Here is a 20,157-nt window from a genome sequence, read left to right on the forward strand (position 1 = left end):
CGAGCTTGGAGGCACAAACGAGGCCAATAGTGTAGGGTAGAAGGCTCACTAAAATCAATCAGAACTGATTCCTGGCTGGGAGAAGAGGTAACAGGAAGGATATTAATATGCAAGCAGATGTATCGCGGCGCCTCAGGTCGGTATCGGTAGGCTAGTGCATATTTCCGATACAGCATAGGGAAGTCCCCCCTTAGCCCGCTTTTGGAAGTGAACCCTACCCAAACGAGTAGCTGGGGCGCCGCAGCAGTGGTAAACCACGTGCGTGGACCTTGCCGAATATACGGCAAGGAACTTCGTGCTGTTGACTCCCCGTTGTGCTCGCAGTACTATAACCTAGTAGTTGTAATTTATCCTGTAGATAATGTACCAGGAGGAGCTACTGAGCTTTGGGACTCCCCATTGACAGTAGGAGACAGTCTGAAAAGCTACAGTTCTCTCAGCGTGATTTTTGATCCCAGTAAGGCTTCTACTGGGCCACATTTAGTGCCTCGACCCCCCCACTTTAAAGAAATTGTGTACACGAGGTTCTATGCGCTCTTGCGCATTCAGCGCGTACGTTATAGGCAGTATAACCCTCGGTGTAGGGTAGAGGAACCGTTGAAGAGGTCGAGACTATATACGTGCCGAGGTCCGGCAGATGCCAACCATGTGCATCTGCCGTTTTGGGCGGAGAATCCTGCCTTTTTGAGCACGCGCGAGAGCCTGGGGGGGACTTCTGCGACGCTGATACTAAACGGGTACAAGCCTCCATTAAAGACAGTTGCTCGTCTACTAAGTCTTTTTTAAGAGGCGCAGGATCAAGCCTAGGTATCGGACGTAAACAAGAAGGCGGGCGCATCGAGTTGCTAGGTATGAGATTCAACACTAGTGACTGTCAGCAAACGGTTTCTTCTACAGCAAGGGTCTGAATGGCGTTCTGCTGCAGAGAAATATCAACATGATCAGAGTAAGTATTTATGCAAGCCAAGTTAAAACTAGCCATCTTACTTGATAGGTACTTGGCCAGGAAAAGCTGCTCCAAAGGAACTCCTTATATTGGTACCTAACTACTTCGCCAAAAAGCCTGGAAGATAGCTTACCTATTGCCTCCTATTGCATTATTAGACAGCCTTGGACTGGTGCCTAACTTGAAGTGCAGGCAAAAGGCATGTGGCTGCTATTCGGGGTCATGCCGTAATCATTGGGGTCTCCAGGGTCCTACCTTAAACGGTGTCGCGTTCTCCCAAACAGACGCGTCTCAGGCAGAGCTACCCCCACCTCGTCTGCGCGTTTCTTTCTCGTATTTGCACCCTCGACTGCGAGACACGGCAGCTAGACTTGTTGCCCTGCTCTCGACAACTCACATCATATAACTTATTGCATATACTGGACTAATCGCGTTTTTTCGTTGGGCTGGGACGCCTCGATGTCGACGGAGACCGAAGACCCGAGAGGAACGCTCTCAAGGACCATGTCGGAGCTGTCAATAAGCTCGCCAGGGTCGGCCAGCGAGGACTGGGACCGCTCTGAGTACCCACAGGGCGAGGCAGCGACTCCGAGGAATTCGGTGGCATTTCCTGGAGAGAAGGGCGCGGGCGAGGAAGGCGAGACGCCAACTGGAGACGGAAAGGGGAAGAGGACGCTGAGCGAGCTCATGAAAGTGTACGCGGAGAAGGGAACGAGTGTGAAATTCAGTCCAGAGGAGGCAGCGAGACTAGCTGAAGTCTTAGGGCAATGGGTGAGTACTGTTAAATCTCTGCCTTCATTGCCTTCCATCCGGAGTTTATTCCTGCACATGCCGCCTCAGCCGCCTTTCTTACCCGTGAACGCGTCCCAGATAAACTCGGAATCATCCCCATACGAGGGCGAAGACGATTTCTTCTCGAAATCCCAAGACGACCTGTCATTACCAAAACGCTCGCCTTCGACCTCTGCTGACGGCCGGCCCCGGGGGCAAAGCGAGAGCCAGGCTAAGTCATGACCCGTCCGACTCGCCTCGCTCCAAACCCTCTACCCCGGAGGTACAATGCTTGCCCATGGCTATTCGTCAGCGTAGATCGCTCCATGTTGTCCAGTTATCCGAGTCCGTTGGCCCACGACAATCTATTCCCCTCGGTTCGGTGCTTATATTTATTATTATTGATTTCGCGTTCTTCCTCACCCGTCACGACCTTTCACGAGCTTTACGACCCCTTCATGACCTTTTGGGACGGTGTCCGGCGTAGGTATATACGGGATCCTGTTGTACTTCTGAGCCAACTTGATCTTGCTACTCACATCTCTGCCTTTCTCCGCGAACGCCACCTCGTCCCGAAGCCCAAGGAGAATGGAAACTAGTTGCAACGAAGAAACTAGGGTTTTGCCTTCGCCGGTATCCCCTATGGTGTAGAACGCATACTCCAGAGTACTGCTGAGTATGCCTGTGCCCTGCTCCGCGATAACAATGCTTGGTATTCGTTCATTTCATTGATTGATCTAATCTGCGCGTATTGATAATCTCACACTGTTGACACGCCTTTTCATCTCAGGTCTCTTTTTCTGCTTCTCCCGAGGTCAGATGCCTTCTTCATTCTCATCGCCAGCATTTTGACAGTCCTCAGCAGAATGGTCGTAATAGGTCTCCTGTTGAAGAGGCACTTTCAATTCTTCGCTGACACCGCAAGACTAATGAGAGTCGTTATCAAGCTGAGCTTTCGATTTTGACTCGGGGTGTTATGTGCGTTTACTATAGCCTAACTGCATATTTACGGACGTTCCCTTTGCGAAGCTGATTACCTCGGGTATGTACGCATGCATGCCCGAGGCGCAACCCGTCAAGAACGCATCTATGATATGTCATTGGAGTGCCACCAGGGCTGGCATAACGTGTTCCCCCGATATGATTACGTGCCCTCTGCAGTTACTGAAGAACGTTCTGTCCTGCACGCAGATAACGACCACCAGAACGCAGACGATTACGACTGGCTAACAAGGACCCATATGGACCCATGATGTCCTGCATGTCGAGTTTCCGGAGCGACATCAATATGCAAGCTGAGGCTGAGAGTCATTCCTTGGTTCGTGAGCAGGTCCAGGAAATCAAAGACGTTGGGTAACATTTCAGCTTGTTATCCTAACTTCCTCAATTTGTCGGGGATCGGCGTCTCCCCGGGGACTCCGCTGAGTGCGCGATGGCTGCTCTAATCCGACATGCTTTTAGGCTGCCAGGGCACTGATAATCTTTACGTCCGTCATCCACGGTGTGTCCTTCCGATCTTCTCGAAGAGACCAAGGTGGCCCTGCGTGTAATTGGGGTGAATGTATACCTCATTCGGTGGTGCTACGCCGGAAACTTACTGCCATCACTCTTCGTATTTAGGCTAAATATGGTAATCAGCCTGCGACTCCTACTGTTCGATTCAGTTGTTGGTGAGTTCGTTCCCACAGCTTGGACGTGGTCGTACGCTCGGATACTGCAGACAGGACTGTGTATTGATGCCCTGCCGTATAGTGGAATTTGAACCCAAGTTTCTCCTGGCGCGCGCTACAGCGTGACAGGCGGAGTGTCTCACTAAGTTCAGCTAAGGAGGCCGATTTGCGTCGCATAACTCTCGTTAGGGTCCGTAGAGGGGAAGGTAATTGCTAATGTTAGCAAAGGTCCAGTTTAACCGCGCTCCCTACCCATCTCATGATGATCAGAGCATCGGTGTCACCTCTTCCATATTGCTTCTTTACTCTGTCCCGGGAACTGGATCCGGCGTTTTCCATTCATAGAGACCAAGTCCTAGATGCGTCCTCGGTGAGGCAGGTCCGCGGAAGGTATGCAATCTGCATATCTGCTCGGCATGGTGGATCTGATAGGTAAAGCTTTCTCAGGTCGTGGGCATATTGCTGGGGACATGAAAAACATAAAATCGGGCGCCTTCTGCTCATTAACCCCCCTTCCCGAGGCCTATATACTACCTGCGGGTGAAGCAGAGCCGCGCCTCGATATTGCTGCCTCGCCTTGTTACCACCATGCTGTCCGCCCTCAACCCGTTCAAGAACAGCCGGGAATACGAAGCGAGGTATTTTGACTCCTTGCAGCTGGGTTGCGATGATCTGAGCGCTGCCCGCCCAGGCTGCGAAAGCCTTTCGTCCCGACGTCCGTGACCCTGAAGCAGGTCCATGATGCGGTCCCTAAGGAGCTGCTGAAACCCAATGAATGGCTCAGCATGTACTACGTCCTGAGGGACGTCGCACTGTGCTCTGGGTTCTTCTTCCTGGCCTCACAGATTGACCCGTGGGCGAAGACGAGCTATGGGGGGTATGTGGAGCCGGGGTGGCAGACGACTACTGCTCGATGGGCGCTCTGGGCGGCGTACTGGTGGTTCCAGGGTTTGACCTGGGGTGGCATCTTTTGCTTAGGTAGGTGCCGTATTCCACACGTCGCCATTGTTTGGGCTGAAGAACTGTATTCCAGGTCACGATGTGGGTCCATGTGGTCGTCGCGCGGCTTGCGTCGAGCTGACGTTGTTCCTAGGCCGGGCATGGTACGTTGTTCAACTCGAAGATACTCAATCAGACAGTTGGGTACATCCTGCACGTGGTAAGTACCTCTCCATCCGGGCTCATGTCTGGACGTTGATCTCCTCTCAGTTCCTGCTCATCCCCTACTCCGCGTGGCGATCGACCCACCATGCCCACCACAAAGCGAACGTGTCGATGGAGCGGGACGAGAACTACCTTCCACACCTGCGAAGCGAGTACAAGCTGCCCGAGGAGAAGAAGGCCCAGCCTGCGGACTACGCCGAGGTCTTCGAGGAGACGCCCATCTGGACGCTGACGCGGATGCTGATCATGCAGGGTATGGGGTGGTGGCTGTATCTGACGAGGAATACGCTCGGAGCGAAGATGTATCCTCCGGGCACGAACCACTTCAGCCCCTGGTCTCCGCTGTTTAAGCCTGCTCAGCGTCAGTTCATGGCTCTGTACTTGTTGTTGTCCTTGCGACTTATCCCGACCTCCATATAGGACCAGCCATCATCGTATCCGACATCGGCTTAGTGTGCATGACCACCGTTCTGTACCTGTGGACACGCCAGTGCGGTTTGAGCGCCTTCATCAAGTGCTATTTCATCCCGTACCTGATGGTCAATCATTGGTCAGCATCCATAACATCGGGAGGTTGTAAAAATATTCACTTCACTGACCCGGTGTCCAGGATCGTTATGTTCACATACTTGCATCACTCGGATCCGACCATCCCGCATTACCGCAGGGGCCAGTGGTCTTTCATGAGAGGCGCTTCTGCCACTGTTGACAGGCCCTTGATGGGCTGGATGGGTCGGTTCTTCTTGCATAATGTAGGATGGCTCCCTTCAGTTTCGGAACCAAGGGCTGATGATTATTCTAAAGATATCGCATGACCACGTCGCGCACCATTTCTTTATCAAGGCGCCTTTCTGTACGTCCTTTCTGGTGCTATGATGTGGCTGGTGAGACTGATCCCTCCGCAGACAACGGTCCTAAGATAACCAAGCTTATTCGACGGGTGCTGCAAGATGACTACAACTACGACACTACCGTACGTATCATGATCCCCCACTATGGTCAAACTTAATGTCATGCAGAATACGTGGTACGCACTGTACCGATCGTTTACCCAGTGCCTCTTCGTTGAAGAGGAGGGAGAGATCATTTTCTACAAGAACAAGTACGGTAAGGCGGCGCGGGAAGTGGACGAGAAGGTTTTGCAGGAGATCAGTCAAGGATGGAACTCGAAAGCTCAAGATGCGTTGGACGAGAAAGAGCCCATGACGGACGAGGTGACAGGCGAGCCAACGGACGTGGAAACTCAGTGAGCGAATGGAAAGTCCGGGGATTATGCGCCTTACATCGAAAGTGACCTTCTCGGTGGGGTCTTGGTTTTCTCTGTTGTAGTCCTACTCAGGTACTAGCTTTGCGTTGAAGAATAACAAGCACTTAGGCTTCTGTATCATTTCGTTGTATAAGGCTTGAACGTGAGTGACACTAGGGCACTGTACTCCAGGGAGATCTCCATAAGCTTCAATGCTTAACACCTCTTATAACGTTTGCAAGCCAGAATCTGACTCAAAAAAGGACTTCTACCTCGCAAGGAAGTGATAATAAAGCCAGCGGCAATCCTGACAATCAATTTTTGAGGAACATGATCTTAATTCAAATTTAAATTCTGAATTTCAGGCGATCGCGTAGAGTCACGTGCCTGTTGTATAGCACGTGATTACTGTCCCAAAGAGGCAGTCAACCTCGCCAAACACAGCAGCTCACGGCAATTGTCCTCGTTTCCTCCTTTTACGTTCATCCTGCGCGCCATGGCCCCTCGGCGGCCCCGTTCAATATCGCATGCATCACAAACAAACCTGCCGAGACGTAACCACGAACCTTTACCGCGACCACCAACGCAACCGCCCCAGCCCAGTCCGAGCGCGGGTTTGGGAATGAGCGCGGCTTCACGATATCAACACAATCTGAAGGTCTTACGGAGACGAGATCCGAGTATAGTGTCCATTTTCGACCAGTTCAGTCACGTATGTCTGTATCACCACAATGGGAAGGCCTGGGAGAAGAAGGGTTTTGAGGGGAGTATGTTCTTGTTCGAGCGGTGAGTAATGCCTTTATTGACGGCTGGCTTGCGTGGTTTGGCCAGAGAGCAGGCGTACGCAGTTTCAAATGTATGCCAGGTACATTTTGGATTGTATACGCTTGATCGTCTTGGCAAGACCGATATCCATTGTGTCAGAAGCGGTTTCTTACGAGTCATTATCCACAGAGAAGCATATCCTCCGTATGGGTTCTACATCCTGAACAGGATGGGCATGGAAGACTACATCCAACCAATGTATCCCGAAGACGACATGGAAAAGCAGGGAAACTTCCTCCTGTACCGATCATACCCTGACTATACTGCCAAACGCCTCGGCGTTTCCCCCTCTTCATTACGCACGACGTCAGAAAACTTTTCTATTCCAGAGGAGGATAGAGAAGATCGAGAGTCCCTCTTGAATGGCACGGATAAGAAACGGGGCAGCTGTCTGACGGTTGGCTTCTGGATGCACGCGACTGACGCGCGTGAGCATCTCACGGATGTAATGTTAAGGTGAGTGTCTGTGTAATCTATTTTGTGTCGAGTCTCACGTGCTTGGGCAGGTTACATCCCTATGTTCAAAAAGAACTAGTGTACCCTCAAGAATATCGACATGGCCCTGATAGACCTCCAGGGGAGAAGGTATCGCCTGAACTCAAACATTTAAGTGAGTATACTATCGTCCGTACGAACGATCATTGATCTGAGACGCGTGGTAGTTGCTGCAGCTGGTCTACGGCTGTCCGACGGTGCGAGAAACGGAACTACGCAGACGCCCTCCCAGCGGTCGCAGCAACCGTTCTCCACCGATTACCCCCATTCTCACCCTCAGCCCCAACCCCAGCCTCAGTCGCAACCTCAAACTTCGGGCATGTCTGTCCTAGACCAACTTTTTGCCAAGGCCACGCCAACCGGGACTCCCTCGCAGTCAAGTTCCGATCTTAACGGCTCTGCCTTACTATCATCTTTCACCCAGCCCTCGGCGCCGTCAGTTCAACCTGTAACTGGAAAAGCACTCCTGGACACCATCTTTGCGTCTGTTGGCAACGCGAGTGCATCTTCGTCCTCGTCGTACACGCCTATCGCTTCCTCTTCTCAGCCTAGTTTGAACGCCCTCTTCGCGTCCGCGGTGTCTGCAAATAATATAAATCACCAAATCTTGAACACCTCACAGTCACAAGCGCAAGGACAATCCCAACCCACCCCGCCGCCACCTGAGATACTCTCACCCAAGCCGACGTCAAGCACGCTGCCGCAGATCCTCAACCAAGACGTCATCTCGTCGTTACTCGGCCTCTCCTCTCGTGCTAGCTCAACCAGGCCCAACCACGGTTCCCGGTCGTCCTCCGCTATGAGCGGGAGCAGCGCCGGCAGGTCTCGGAGAAGCGGGCGGTACGAGGGCGACAACGAGTCGAGCGCCGACGGCGGGAGCGTCGGGAGCGGCCCGGACGTCGTCGTCGAGGAAGCGGAGCTGGAGCTGTCCGAGAGTAGCACGGTGCTCGACGCGGAGGAGTCGGACGGCGACGTCGTAGTCACGGGGTACGCGACGCGCAACGTGGAGTATGCCCGCGTGAATGGCGGAGTGCCGCAACTGTCGCTGTACCCCAGCAGGAGCTCGGATGAGGAGGGCAACTCGGGGATAAACGGGGATGCTACCCCCCGACCGCCCCTGCGTGGTATGCCCACATCACCCAGCAACGGCGATCATTCTCGGCCCCCGTCTCAAATGAACGGGCATACTGGCACGCCGCTGTCGCACCACAGGCCACCCGTCATCTCCGCGGCGTCGTCCAGCTCGACCGTTCGCCCTCCTCCCGGTCAGCGGCCACCGGCTTTCGAGAGTTCGAACGGGCTTTGGCCGACGCCGCTGGAGCAAGAAGGCTTAGACGGGAAGGATGAGGACGTGGTGGAACTTGACTTCGCTGATACGAGTGCGTTGAGCGACCCCGAGGCCTTTTCGAGGCGTCTGGAGTCCAAGTCGAGGAAGAACGGGGAGAAAGGCAAGGGGAAGGGCAAAGCGAGGGAAGGCGCCCACGTTGTGGCGGATGGCATTGACAGACATGACGCAGAAGTGAAGGTCAGGGACGGTGATAAGAGGAAGAAGCCTGGCCGGAGAGAGAGGGAGATGTTGAAGGCCCAGCGACTGCAGGCTGGCTCATCTAGATCAGAGTCACCGGGACCGAGCGTGGATGGCCAAGGCGGTGCAGCCAGCCCAGCGCTTAACGGGAAGCACAGCTCGCCTCCGCAAGTCAGTGTACCGTCTAGTTCTTCGAAGATTGATAGCTCTGTCGCTGGGGTGTCCCTCCTCGATGTTCTGATGGGTCATCCATCTGCTTCCAAGATACGTGACCAGGCTTCTCAGCTGGGTAGAAAAGAATTCGTGCAGGAGTTGCTCACTCTGATATATGTGAGTCTTCCATACGCCCCGCGGAGATTGGATGCTGATGTATTTATTTGGTAGACGGACAAAGCGTTTGTAGATAAATTATGGCAGGACTATAGCGCGCGAAGTGCTTGATTTGAGCAGTCATGACGTTCATTATGAATATCTGCGGTTCCAACCATTCAGATTGACAACAATGTATTACCCCGCTGTCATTGTACTCGACGATGTTTTCTCATACATTTCTATCTCTTGTGTCGCCTTCATCTTCATTATTCCCCACTCATATCTATACTCCCTTGCCTCGTCAATGGCTAGTCATACTAGCCACACCTTGTAGCACTTACTGTCGTCCATCGTGTTTGTATGTATGTGTTTGAGAGAGGAGTATTATTCTCGTATACAAATTGCCTGAAGGATTCTGACAGGAACGGCTTTGGATTGAAGGGACATCGGAGGGTGTCATGGGAGGGCGCGGATATTCCGCGCGTTGCCAGTTTATTACAGGCGTGATGGCAGCGGAATTTCTTCGGTCCCGACCAAATTACGAGGCGTCAAGGCATGCGTATGATTTTCAGCCCCTAGCATCACTTCGGAAGCGAGTATGACATTCGCACCGTCCTTGCTGGATTAGCCGAAACTACATACCGTTCCCGGCGGTTTCGCCTGGTGGCTATTCAAGAAGAAGACCGACCTATGACAACCTCAACATCGTTAGGTGCTCCCCGCCCATTCGACTAGGTTAGTTTTCACTGGCAGAGGCTATGAGCCCCCTGCGCGTGCCGATGAATCCGGAGCGCCTAGGCTTCCCAAGGCCCGACGGGATGGCTTCTGTTATGCACAACTTACTCGATAGGCCATGAATACATCCGTCGAGCGAGGATTCGCCAAGTCAGTCGGCACAAGGAACGGAGCGACGATTCTTACGGGCGTTACCTTCTACAGCGTCCGCGAGGTAGACGTCCCTGTTTCGGGCTAACCAGACAACGACGTACAGAGCCTTGCAATCACGAAATGAGTAGTCAACGTTTCATGTTAGTGAATCCCCTCCCGAAACTATAAAGATGAAGGCCATGCTCGATGAGCAGCAAGAAAGCCGCGAAATGACTCCCGAAGGATTTCGTCTACCAAATGGCCTCGCCGATTGGCCATGGTCTCGCCGTTTAAATCCTCATTACGAGATCGTCAAGGCTGAGTCGGACGCTTGGATAGAGTCCTTCAATGCTTTGAACGATCGCGCTCGCAGAGCTTTCAAAAAATGCGACTTCAGTGAGTTCACGAAAAAATTGACGTGGAACGCAGCGTGTTTTACCGATTTATCGTGAACAGGTTTGCTTGCGTGCCTGGCATATCCAACAGCGGATAGACGTAAGTATCAATCCCGTGGATGGACGTATCACCCTCACCCCTCGCGCACCCTCAGAACATGCCCGCACTGTCTGCGACCTCATGAACCTTTTCTTCCTTTTCGACGAGCTCTCGGATATTGAGACCGAACAAGAAGTCCGGAAGCAAGCGGACGACATCTTGGATGCATTACTGCATCCCCATCGCGCAACTTCAACCAGGCAGTCCGTCCTAGGGGAGGCAGCCCGCGAGTAAGTTCATCACCGCGCCCTCACTTCTGATCATCTCGTCTCATCCACTGGCACGGTTAGGTTCGCGGGAAGGGCAGTTGGGACCTTATCTCCCACTTCATACTCCCGATTCGTCGAATCGTTCGCCCCGCACGTAGACGCCATGGTGCAGCAAGCCCAGGACCGCGGCTACGGATACTGCAATCGCCAATCCGTTGAGAGCTACATGTCCGTGAGAAGAGGCACAATCGGCGCCAAACCTGCCTTTGCGTTCCTAGGAGGCGATGCAGATATACCTAAGTCAGTGCACTCCCATCCTTTGATACAGGACTTGGAAACGTGTTGTATGGATATGCTGATCATGAGTAACGTAAGTTCGTTAGGACCAATAAGAGCGGATTGACTGACGAGGCAAATTCACTGGCAGGATATCTACTCATATAATGTTGAGCAAGCTCGAGGCGACGACGGCCATAACATCATCAGCGTCGTTATGCACGAAAAAGGCTTGGACATCGCCCAGGCCATGGACTGGGTGGAGGACCAGTATCTGCGAGTGACGGCACAATTCTTGAAAGCAAGGAGCAGACTGCCGTCGTGGGGAGACCAGATCGACAGCCAGGTTGCGCTGTACGCGAATGGGCTTGGAAATTGGGCCCGGGCCGGAGATCAATGGTGCTTCGAGACTGAGCGGTATTTTGGGAAGAGAGGACTAGATGTCCAGAAAACTCGGTGGGTCATATTGCTACCGAAGGAGGGCAGGCTTTAGATAACGGTGGTGCGATGGCCATGGTTATGCTATCCTTAATGCCGAGCGAATAGGCGGAATCAAGAGCAGAGCCTGGTGTGGTAATACCCTTAGTTGTCGCGTACAATGCTTCAGTGGTGATCTGGACCCTTGGGACGCTTCACGGGGAGGCCTAAGATCACGAGAATTTAGTAGACTTGTCCAATAGAGTTACCGTCGCGGATCGTCGTCGTAAGGCAGCATTCCCTACATCAACTCTACGGGTCTTTCGCATCGGCCCAGGCGATGAGGTAGGAGAAGTTGTAAGAGAACCCCTTGAACGGAAATACTGCACAGAAGCTGTCCTGCATTTTCCCGGGGGGAGCAAGCGCTGATCCAACTTACTGATGCATTACATCCTGGCAAGCCAGAAAATTATCACGGATTGCTTTCCGTACTTCACATCGACAAACGCCGGTCGATGCAAAGAAATTTTCATCAATTCCTGGCGGCAGTAATGGATCGTCACTCCAAGTCAGCCACATCATCAATTCGGAAGCACCGGGTGCTGACGTACCTCGCATGGCAAGGATTAAACACACGAGGAATGCTGCAACAAGATAGCTAAAATAGTCTCCAGTGGAAGCTACCCGTCAGGATACAGATATCGCTGAGCCCTGGACCGAGATGACGAACGTGTGAGCATACCCAACAAACAATTTCCCGTGCCTAATCCTTCGCGAATGACGGACAATCCGCCATATATAAGGAGTACGAGCACCAAGCACAGATGCCATTACCCGACATTCCAATAAAGGAACATCTAACCGACAATGTCAACTGTGAAGACTGGCTTCTATCTACCGGACGGTCTCGCGAAGTGGCCCTGGACACGCCAGCTCAACCCGAACTACCCTGTCGTGAAGGCAGAATCCCAAGCCTGGCTTGAGGCCTTCGGGGCTATGGACGACCATGCACAGCGCTCCTTCAATAAATGCGACTTCAGTAAGTCGAAGAAGTGGGATAGACATTGTTGTCGATGTACTCATATTGTATACTGTAGGTCTCCTCGCTTGCCTGGCGTACCCGTTGGAAGACAAAGGTAAGTTATCGGTAGTCAGGATGAAGACGCACGAGGTCATTGAGCTTCTAGATCGAGTTCGGACGGGCTGCGACCTATTAAACTTCCTCTTCCTCTTCGACTCTCGGACATCGAAGACGAAAAGGGGGTACGAGCGCAAGCGGATGCGATTTTGGATGCTTTGCACCACCCACATACCGCGAGACCGGCCGATGAATCCATTTTGGGTGAGGTAGCTCGTCAGTGAGTAGCAACCACATCCTCTGCAGGAATGGCGAGAAGCTTACATAAGAATAGATTCTGGGAAAGAGCAATTCTGACCATGAGTCAGAACAGTCAGAAAAGGTTCCTGGAGGTGTTTGGGCCCCATGCCAATTCAATGGTGCAGCAGGCGAAAGATCGGGGACGGAGGTACCGGGACAGACGCTCAATCGACAGCTACCTATCCGTTCGTCGAGGTACTATCGCCGCAAAGCTAGCCTTCGCAATCCTCGAAGCAGATTTGGATTTGCCGAATAAAGTAAAGGAGCACCCGCTCATTGTCGAGCTAGAGCTGTGTTGCATGGACATGCTCATACTGAGCAACGTGAGTACTAGAGTCATCAAAGGTCCTAAACTCTGGACTTACATGAACGGTGCTAGGACATGTACTCGTACAACGTCGAGCAAGCAAAGGGTGACGATGGACATAATATCGTGACGGTAGTTATGCATGAAAAGCATACCGACATCGATGGAGCAATGGAGTGGGTTGGAGGGCATTACCGTCACATCACTACCCAATTCTTGGAGGACAGGGATAAAATACCCTCATGGGCCCGGGGACACGAGATTGACGCGCAAGTCTCAAGATATATAGAAGGCCTGGGCCACTGGGCGAGAGGCCACGACCAATGGTGTTTCGAGACGGAAAGGTACTTTGGAAAGGACGGGTTAGAGACGCAAGAGAAGCGCTGGGTTGAGTTGATGTGAATATCATAAAATCTTGAACTCGCTGAGATGCAATCGCAGCGAACCCATGTCATATAGAAGCCCTTAACCAAAGATGCATGTATATGTTTGAATATTAACTGTAACCTGAAAATTTCACTAAACTTGTGAACTTCCGAGGTGAAGAATCAAGACTCCATACCCTGCAAGTTGAGTCAACTTGCAAACCGTATCAGGTTGGCGAGCAGGTTCCTGCTTAGCAGAGGGACTCACAGTTCATCGTACCACTGACAACTCTAGTACTCAGTTGTGCTTAAGCTGTAACACTTGTAGTGACCGCCGAGATTGGTGCAAAAGCGAAGTTTATTGGCAGGTGGGTGGCGGCACGACAGCATGAGCACTATGTCGGTCAACTGCATACGGCGTAAGATTGCTAAATTTCAAAGATGTATCATGTCCAGACAGAGTTACGGAAAGAGAGAACTCTTAGGTTGTGCTTATGCATGCGAAGCAGACGGCATCATCGACGGCCAATTACAAGTGAGCCTCCTATGATAGGTTAGGGTTCCATGCGAGACCGTGACTCTGATCCAGTAAGGGAGGATGTCGTACAGCTCTGCGGAGACACCCTCCACCGCCTCCAGTGCGGCAATAAAGCCAAATGAACGAGAGACAAATGTTGTAACAACAGCAAAGAATGGTATATGATCCGGCCTGCTCTCCTTCCAAAATAAAGAATATAAGAAACCACTCTACGGCCCGTTATCGCGACATATATTTATAGTCCAACCCCGGCTTCTCCTCCCTGTACGTCTCCTTCTCAATAGTGATCATAGGGGACTCAAGATTAAGCTTGACAACGTTCGTGAGCTCCATCTCCTGCGCGCGGGAGTGGTTGCGGAAGTGCAGGGACGACGTCTTCCCACCAACAGAGGAGGTGTGCGCAGGTGCGCGATCGTGCATGAGCTGTCGCACCGCACCCCACGCAACGAGGCCGGCGATGGCGTTGCCCACGATGGAGAATATACCGGCTGCGAGGACAATGCACACGATGTTGTACTTCGGATCGAGGACGTAGCCGGGTTTCACACCGACAGCAACTGCAAATAGGGCGGCGTCAGGCGCATTGCGATCAGGAATGGGAGGTGAGGACTTACGTGCGACACCGCCATACGCGACATCTTTCAGGAACACCGTGGCCGTCGTCCACAGGAGCGTGCGGTACCGCTGACGGGCACGTTCAGGTACCACGTGCACGTCCGATGAGGCCGAGTTTATTCCATTGGACAACTGCCTCTTGGTTGTCGTGCCCATGGACTGGAGCAGCTGGGCACGGAGGATGATGAAGAAAGGCGTCCAGATCTGAATTTATCCGATCGGTTATATCGCCTTCTACGCGTTGACCACCGACGGAGTACTCACGGCGAGAGAGAGGAAGCAGTAGAACGCGAGGAGACCGTATCCCCAGCGTGACCTGGGTGTTTCATCGTAAGCGGAGGTCGGAGGGGATATGTAGACGAACTCACAGACGGATCCATTCATCTAAATCCGCCTGCATCTCTGTGAGAGGTGCCAATGAGGGAGCGAGATCCGTCATAACGTTGAACGTCTCCGGGTTATACGATGGTGCCATAGCCGTGAGGGTCTTGCGCACGTCATACGAGATCTGGAAGGCGTTATCAAACTTCGTGTTTGACTTTATGAATATCGTCCATGTTGCTGCCACCAAGTTAGACAACAGTAATGCGAAACATTAGGCAGAAGACGAGGAAATCTCACAAATGACATGCGAGAGCGGCAGGACGAACGCGATCACGTCGACAAACCAGACCAGGTACACCTTCCAATCCCTCCGGGCTTTGCGTTCTGCCCAGCGCGCAGCGGCGTCGGCCGAGGTTCCTAGGGAGGTGCCCACCTTCAGAGTATAGCTGATAGTTGAGATCGTCTGAAGACGCAACGTTGGTTTAGTATTGTACGGTGAAGAATAGATCGTGTCATTTACGTAGCTGAACCCGGCCTCCCAGAAGCAGAACCACATGCAGCCGAAGAGTGCGAGGCGGTTGGTAGAGGGCTAAGCGTCCAAATGCACGGTCGCTGTCAGCACATGATGGAATCACGACAAGCGAGCTGAAAGTCTCCGTACCTGCTGCTTGTCGTCACACCATATTTGCCAGATGAGATTGGCGAACATCATGGCGATAAAGATACCGATCCATATGGAATACAGTACAACACTGGATGAAAGCAGCGGTCATCAAGATGTAAATCACGGTATATGGGTCGCCGCTCACGCATTGGGGATCACCAGGCCACCGTTGAATCGGTACAGATAGAATTCACCGCTCTTGACCTTCGCCAAGAGTGCCACTACTGTCAGAATCAAGGCGCTGAGCGCATGGACATTAGCAAAAGCAGGTCACACTTCATCGAAGATATTTCCACCAGCTTACTTACATGGCGAACGATACGGCAAAGACGTAAAGTAAAACATGAACCCTGAGATTTCATGAGGTGCCCATTCATGAAACCAAGCGGTAGACGGGCGTACCAAAGGGGATTAATGAGAATAAACGACTCCCTAAGGTATTCAGCTACGTAGGAGAACCGATTCACATCCGGAGGGAGAAGGCTCAACGCTGCGAGGAGGTCGGCCATGGCGTAAGGCGGGGAAGGGAGGGAGCGGGGGAGGGAAGTTCCGCAAGAAGAACCGCGAATTATATAGTCTCATTTGTCAGAGTCTTTTATTTTCTTCTGGTCGTTTTCTATCCACCGGGCGAAACAAACTGGAAGAATGCAAAAGGCTTTGAGATGTCCATCAGACATCTGGACCGCGCGACCTGTCGCACGCTGGAGTCACGATAAATGGTGGGTCGTACGTATTGCCGGAGAAGTCGTACCCAAACTATGAATAGAGCTAGGCCAAAACTATTGAGCAACGCCGAGGCGGGCTATTGCAACTCTGCGCAGGTTTAAGAATGTGGCATCATATCCGAATAAGGCAATTTTGCCGACGATGCCGCCCTCCTCTTGCCACGAACGATGTGCCTTGAAAATCGTCAAGTTTTCGTATTATGCACGCCGTCTTTTCTTTTCCTTCTGCTGCATCTCTGAAACTGAAAAAAACATCAGAGGAAGTCGTGAAGCGTACTATGTAATCTAGGGTGTTTCCTTTCTCATTTTCTTCAGTCTAGTGCTTCGCCACAAATTTTTCAAGTGCGTACGCGCGCATGGTCTCCTACGGTTCATTAAAAGCCCCATGCGCCAGTCTCCCGCGTAACCAGGACAGGTAACTCTCGTCTTCTTTGCTGCGTCAGTAGTCTCGAATGGGACGGTTCCGCTCAACTTCGCAGACGTCCGGGCCCCGAAGATCGTATCTTCTGTCGGGCTCCGGGCTACCAACGGTCCCGGTTTCCGAGGGTCAACGGTACATACGACCTTAAACAACTGTTCGTGCCTGCCCGGGGAATCAACATAGAGCTGTTCGCACATGAAGCTTCCTCAAAGAAATCATATTATTCTTCGGGGAAGCTCTTGCGGATTTAAAGCCTTGCTGCAGTATCAGATATCAAGTGCAATGCGCGTTTAGTGGACCAAACCAGACGCAATATCAATGCCGCCATGACTTCATGTTTTAGATCTAATCTTACTCACCAGTCGTCTCCTCTCTTCTTCTCCATTGGTATCCAAGCAATAATCTAAATTACTTGATCGTTGAATTTCAACAGACTCGTCTCCTCGGAATCTTACCACGTCATTCCCGCTTACGCCAAGCCAACGCCAGGTTTTGACTTTGTAGTTACAAGGTTTCCGCCTTCAGCCGCGGAGAACCGAGTACAAGTAGACGCCAGATCCGCACGTTAGCTACTGAGCCTTTCGTGTTGTGACCACTGCCGCATTTAATGAAGGTTTCCTGCGAATTAGGACACCACCAGAGGAGTCACATAACAGATCGTCGATAATCGCAACATGCAATACAAATACACCGGCGCGCTGTGGCGCAATGGATCCTCTTCGCAATTCTAAATCGAAAAGCGTTCCTGGGACCCGACGTGATCATGTGAGTCTATGTGGTTGACGCGGTCAGGGCACAGACACTCACCCTCAGGCGAGACCCCTTCACTTGCAGCGTAGGTACAATGAAGAGGAACAGAGCAACTACGATACTGCGTTCCATCAGCATCAAGTGCACCAGACCAGGTACGTGGAAGGACTTACGCAGCTTCGCACCCAAACACCTGCAGCGCGCCATGCCTCTCGGCCCAGGGCACCTGGAAGTACGCTACGCTGAACCCGCCGAGCGTCCTCGTCAAGTTGATCAACGAGCTGATCTCCCCGTGGTTCTTAGGGAAGCAGTCATTGCAATACGCGTCTACCCCCGAGGGCCGGTGCCGGTTAGCATTGAATAGACTGGGCAACGCGGAGCACTCACAGACGGCGACTGTGTTGATCATGACAGCCACCTCGGCGATCCCCCACCCCATCACCACGGCGCCGGGAGATAAATGGTTCTCCACAGCCGCTCCGAGGAGCACGAATCCACAAATGTAAAGGGGTATCGCGATATAACATGCCCTGCGTGCATTTAGAGTGAACCAAGGCTCCGGTCGACGCAGTGCTCACCACAACCGGCTCTCAGCTTCGAATACACCCTTATTCCGTCGAATAGACCAGCTTTGAATCCAGTCGTTCGCGTAGCGGCCCGTGAGCTCACCAATTAGAACCGCGACCTGCACGGATAACGTCAGTATGGTATCTGACTCGTGTCAAGCAATGAGCAAGTACGCACGATCGGGGTCCCGTAGCTCCCGGCGATAGCATACTGACTCCAGCCAAACCCGACAGGCGGCGGCGTGCCGAGGAAGACCGCCATGGTTACCTATGACGGAAGACAAACGAGTCTTTCTTTGCGTTGGATATCACGTCAATGCAGCGATGCTCACATTGATGCCTATACTGAATCCGAAGAGCATAGCCTAGCCGGGGCAGAATACAGTGTCAGTAGAAAGACAAATACGCAGAGGATGGCCCATCGAAAGCTTACCTCGAACAGCAGGATGCCCAACAGATGCGGCCGCCACAGTACGTTGATGTGGCTCACGAGACCGCTCATGACGGTGGGCCGGTACTTCGCCATCTTGAGGCCCATCATCCCGAGCAAGGTTTCAACCCGGTAGCGCAATCCCGAGCTCGGGCGGGGTGGCACGGGTTTAATCGAACGGTCGTACATTCTATACGTCAAGAATGAACATCTGTCTCCCAGACTCACTTGACTAGGAGGGGACTACACACGTCTCTTCACCAAAAAGTGCGATGAGGGCAACCACGACTGCGCCGTACATACACGCAATCCCGTACGACCATCTCCAGCTGCAATACAACGGACCGCGTCAATCTGGCGATACGTCAAGTGGACTGAGTATACGCACTTCGCTCTGGCAACCAGGAACCCGAAAGCGAACGGAGACACAAAGGGAGACACGATGAAGCCCATGGTCCAGATGTTGAGCTAAGTCATTTATGATCAGCGCAGGCTTCCAATGTAACGGTAAAACGAGTCACCTTGCGAGCTTGCAGATGGAACGGGAACATATCCGTGACGATGTAAAGACCCTATACCAGAATTACATCTGAAAAGGGCATTCCTGGGTTTCATACGGAACACCTACTGTAACTTGTGGACATGTCCTATAGAACTATAAGCATTGGTCTGTCGTCTCACGACCGAGAGCTCACGTACGCGAAGAAAGCAGTCAAGCAGCGCATCGCTGAACCGGGCCCAATTAGCATCTAACCGCTGACTACCCTCCGGGACACTCACCAGCGAAGGTCTTCAGATTGGGCGCGAAGGTGCAACCGACCAAGAAGCCCAAGGCTAAAACCTAAATCGTGATCCCTCAGTTTACGAGCCAATTACCCATCGCGAAGCCTTCTCACTTGTGACCAGAAAAGAATTGGCAGTCTTCCGAAGCGGCGCATGAGCATGACGGCGAAGATACCGCCCCACCCTGCGAGAGCAAAATGGGTCGCGACGCTACATAAGGCACCCTAGTCTCAAACGCACCTAACAAGAATATACTCCAGCTAATAAGGATGTTAACATCTTAGCCTTCGTAGCTCAGCAGGAACTCATAAAACAAAACGCACTTTGAGGTGAGATTGTTTATCACACCCGTCGTGGTATGATATTCCTCAGCCAAGGCAAAGATCGCAGCGATGCCTTGTGGTTTATCCATCAGGGTCTCAGAATCAGGACCTAGCACCCGAGCACTCACCTACGCCGGAATCAAAATCCGGCACAATTGCTGCCAGAGTGATGATGAAGAGCTGGAGGGCCTTCCTTCGATCACTCCACTGAAATAACAAGTACATAAGTCTCAGTGCTCGCACGCGCGGTCACAGAAGAGAGAATTTGTGAGAGTGAGCGCACGTTCTGTGGGTCCTCTGGGTCATCCGTAGGCTGTGGCCAGAGCACCTTCGTCCCATCCTTGGTAAGTTTCAGCCTCGACGCGACAGCATCGCCTAATTCGATCCGCGCTTCTCTGAACGCAAGACACGAAACGTGGAAAGTCTCAGATATAGACCTTTGCTGTAAGAACGCGGCTCTCACTCGGGATCCACAACGAGCCGCCCAGCCCTATCCTCATAGAACGCCAGGAGGTCAATCTCGGGGTCGACCGTCTCATACTTGCTCTCCGCAGACTTCTCCTGGTAACTCGGGCTGCTCCTCTCGTAATTCGTATCAGAACGAGTCGTCGACATAGCGCCAGAGTCGACCGTGCAGGGAGACGTTGAGCACGAGGGGTCAACGCGTCCCGTCACGGTCGAGCCTGGCTTATAAGTCCTGATGGCAAGTCTGATTACCCCGGACTGCAGCTTGGCCAATTGCACCGGGCA

General features: G+C 52.4%; 7 protein-coding genes across 7 annotated transcripts; 5 read left to right on the plus strand and 2 right to left on the minus strand.

The window, feature by feature from the left end:
* Positions 1-1,221: 1,221 nt before the first annotated feature.
* GLOTRDRAFT_116928 (uncharacterized protein) lies at positions 1,222-2,289 on the plus strand. Its single transcript, XM_007869615.1, has 2 exons — positions 1,222-1,717; positions 1,817-2,289. Exons 1-2 carry the CDS (start codon positions 1,406-1,408, stop codon positions 1,958-1,960), a joined length of 456 nt encoding a protein of 151 aa, XP_007867806.1. The 5' UTR covers positions 1,222-1,405; the 3' UTR covers positions 1,961-2,289.
* Positions 2,290-3,975: 1,686 nt separating this feature from the next.
* GLOTRDRAFT_130803 (uncharacterized protein) lies at positions 3,976-5,801 on the plus strand (the record flags this gene model as incomplete). Its single annotated transcript, XM_007869616.1, has 10 exons — positions 3,976-4,025; positions 4,079-4,365; positions 4,421-4,428; positions 4,481-4,546; positions 4,597-4,912; positions 4,972-5,101; positions 5,162-5,303; positions 5,356-5,404; positions 5,457-5,524; positions 5,571-5,801. 10 exons carry the CDS (start codon positions 3,976-3,978, stop codon positions 5,799-5,801), a joined length of 1,347 nt encoding a protein of 448 aa, XP_007867807.1.
* A 492-nt stretch (positions 5,802-6,293) lies between these two features.
* On the plus strand, positions 6,294-9,372 carry GLOTRDRAFT_139704 (uncharacterized protein; the record flags this gene model as incomplete). The annotated part of the gene is made up of 5 exons (XM_007869617.1): positions 6,294-6,583; positions 6,752-7,072; positions 7,129-7,232; positions 7,285-8,972; positions 9,027-9,372. 5 exons carry the CDS (start codon positions 6,294-6,296, stop codon positions 9,081-9,083), a joined length of 2,460 nt encoding a protein of 819 aa, XP_007867808.1. The 3' UTR covers positions 9,084-9,372.
* Positions 9,373-10,051: 679 nt separating this feature from the next.
* GLOTRDRAFT_78472 (terpenoid synthase) lies at positions 10,052-11,358 on the plus strand (the record flags this gene model as incomplete). Its single annotated transcript, XM_007869618.1, has 5 exons — positions 10,052-10,217; positions 10,278-10,316; positions 10,372-10,546; positions 10,607-10,895; positions 10,953-11,358. 5 exons carry the CDS (start codon positions 10,052-10,054, stop codon positions 11,292-11,294), a joined length of 1,011 nt encoding a protein of 336 aa, XP_007867809.1. The 3' UTR covers positions 11,295-11,358.
* A 727-nt stretch (positions 11,359-12,085) lies between these two features.
* Positions 12,086-13,305, plus strand: GLOTRDRAFT_94714 (terpenoid synthase; the record flags this gene model as incomplete). The annotated part of the gene is made up of 5 exons (XM_007869619.1): positions 12,086-12,257; positions 12,316-12,354; positions 12,471-12,576; positions 12,631-12,919; positions 12,976-13,305. 5 exons carry the CDS (start codon positions 12,086-12,088, stop codon positions 13,303-13,305), a joined length of 936 nt encoding a protein of 311 aa, XP_007867810.1.
* Positions 13,306-13,631: 326 nt separating this feature from the next.
* On the minus strand, positions 13,632-15,989 carry GLOTRDRAFT_111677 (uncharacterized protein). Its single transcript, XM_007869620.1, has 10 exons — positions 15,812-15,989; positions 15,718-15,759; positions 15,555-15,650; positions 15,407-15,497; positions 15,266-15,334; positions 15,043-15,208; positions 14,790-14,982; positions 14,686-14,737; positions 14,421-14,625; positions 13,632-14,363 (listed from the first exon to the last, which is right to left on the minus strand). The coding sequence occupies exons 1-10, from the start codon at positions 15,916-15,918 to the stop codon at positions 14,026-14,028; spliced, it is 1,359 nt and encodes a 452-aa protein (XP_007867811.1). The 5' UTR covers positions 15,919-15,989; the 3' UTR covers positions 13,632-14,025.
* A 1,183-nt stretch (positions 15,990-17,172) lies between these two features.
* Positions 17,173-20,022, minus strand: GLOTRDRAFT_139707 (MFS general substrate transporter; the record flags this gene model as incomplete). Its single annotated transcript, XM_007869621.1, has 20 exons — positions 17,173-17,300; positions 17,363-17,426; positions 17,479-17,632; positions 17,693-17,835; positions 17,884-17,990; positions 18,050-18,139; positions 18,204-18,236; positions 18,305-18,491; positions 18,553-18,630; positions 18,690-18,769; positions 18,823-18,873; positions 18,930-18,948; positions 19,001-19,028; positions 19,082-19,142; positions 19,198-19,268; positions 19,325-19,344; positions 19,408-19,480; positions 19,536-19,614; positions 19,691-19,802; positions 19,871-20,022. 20 exons carry the CDS (start codon positions 20,020-20,022, stop codon positions 17,283-17,285), a joined length of 1,620 nt encoding a protein of 539 aa, XP_007867812.1. The 3' UTR covers positions 17,173-17,282.
* Between the last annotated feature and the right edge of the window lie 135 nt (positions 20,023-20,157).

This window comes from Gloeophyllum trabeum (genome assembly GCF_000344685.1).
Source record: "Gloeophyllum trabeum ATCC 11539 unplaced genomic scaffold GLOTRscaffold_00010, whole genome shotgun sequence".
Classification (NCBI taxonomy): domain Eukaryota; kingdom Fungi; phylum Basidiomycota; class Agaricomycetes; order Gloeophyllales; family Gloeophyllaceae; genus Gloeophyllum; species Gloeophyllum trabeum.

What these genes read in the sequence shown, in the direction of transcription:
- GLOTRDRAFT_116928 (XM_007869615.1), top strand. Translation starts at nt 1,406, where the DNA reads ATGTCGACGGAGACCGAAGACCCGAGAGGAACGCTCTCAAGGACCATG. An exon ending in CTGAAGTCTTAGGGCAATGG is followed by an intron (nt 1,718 to 1,816) that starts GTGAGTACTGTT and finishes AACGCGTCCCAG; the next exon opens with ATAAACTCGGAATCATCCCC.
- GLOTRDRAFT_111677 (XM_007869620.1), bottom strand. Translation starts at nt 15,918, where the DNA reads ATGGCCGACCTCCTCGCAGCGTTGAGCCTTCTCCCTCCGGATGTGAAT. An exon ending in TTAGATGAATGGATCCGTCT is followed by an intron (nt 14,738 to 14,789) that starts GTGAGTTCGTCT and finishes TGAAACACCCAG; the next exon opens with GTCACGCTGGGGATACGGTC. An exon ending in ACTGCTTCCTCTCTCTCGCC is followed by an intron (nt 14,626 to 14,685) that starts GTGAGTACTCCG and finishes GGATAAATTCAG; the next exon opens with ATCTGGACGCCTTTCTTCAT.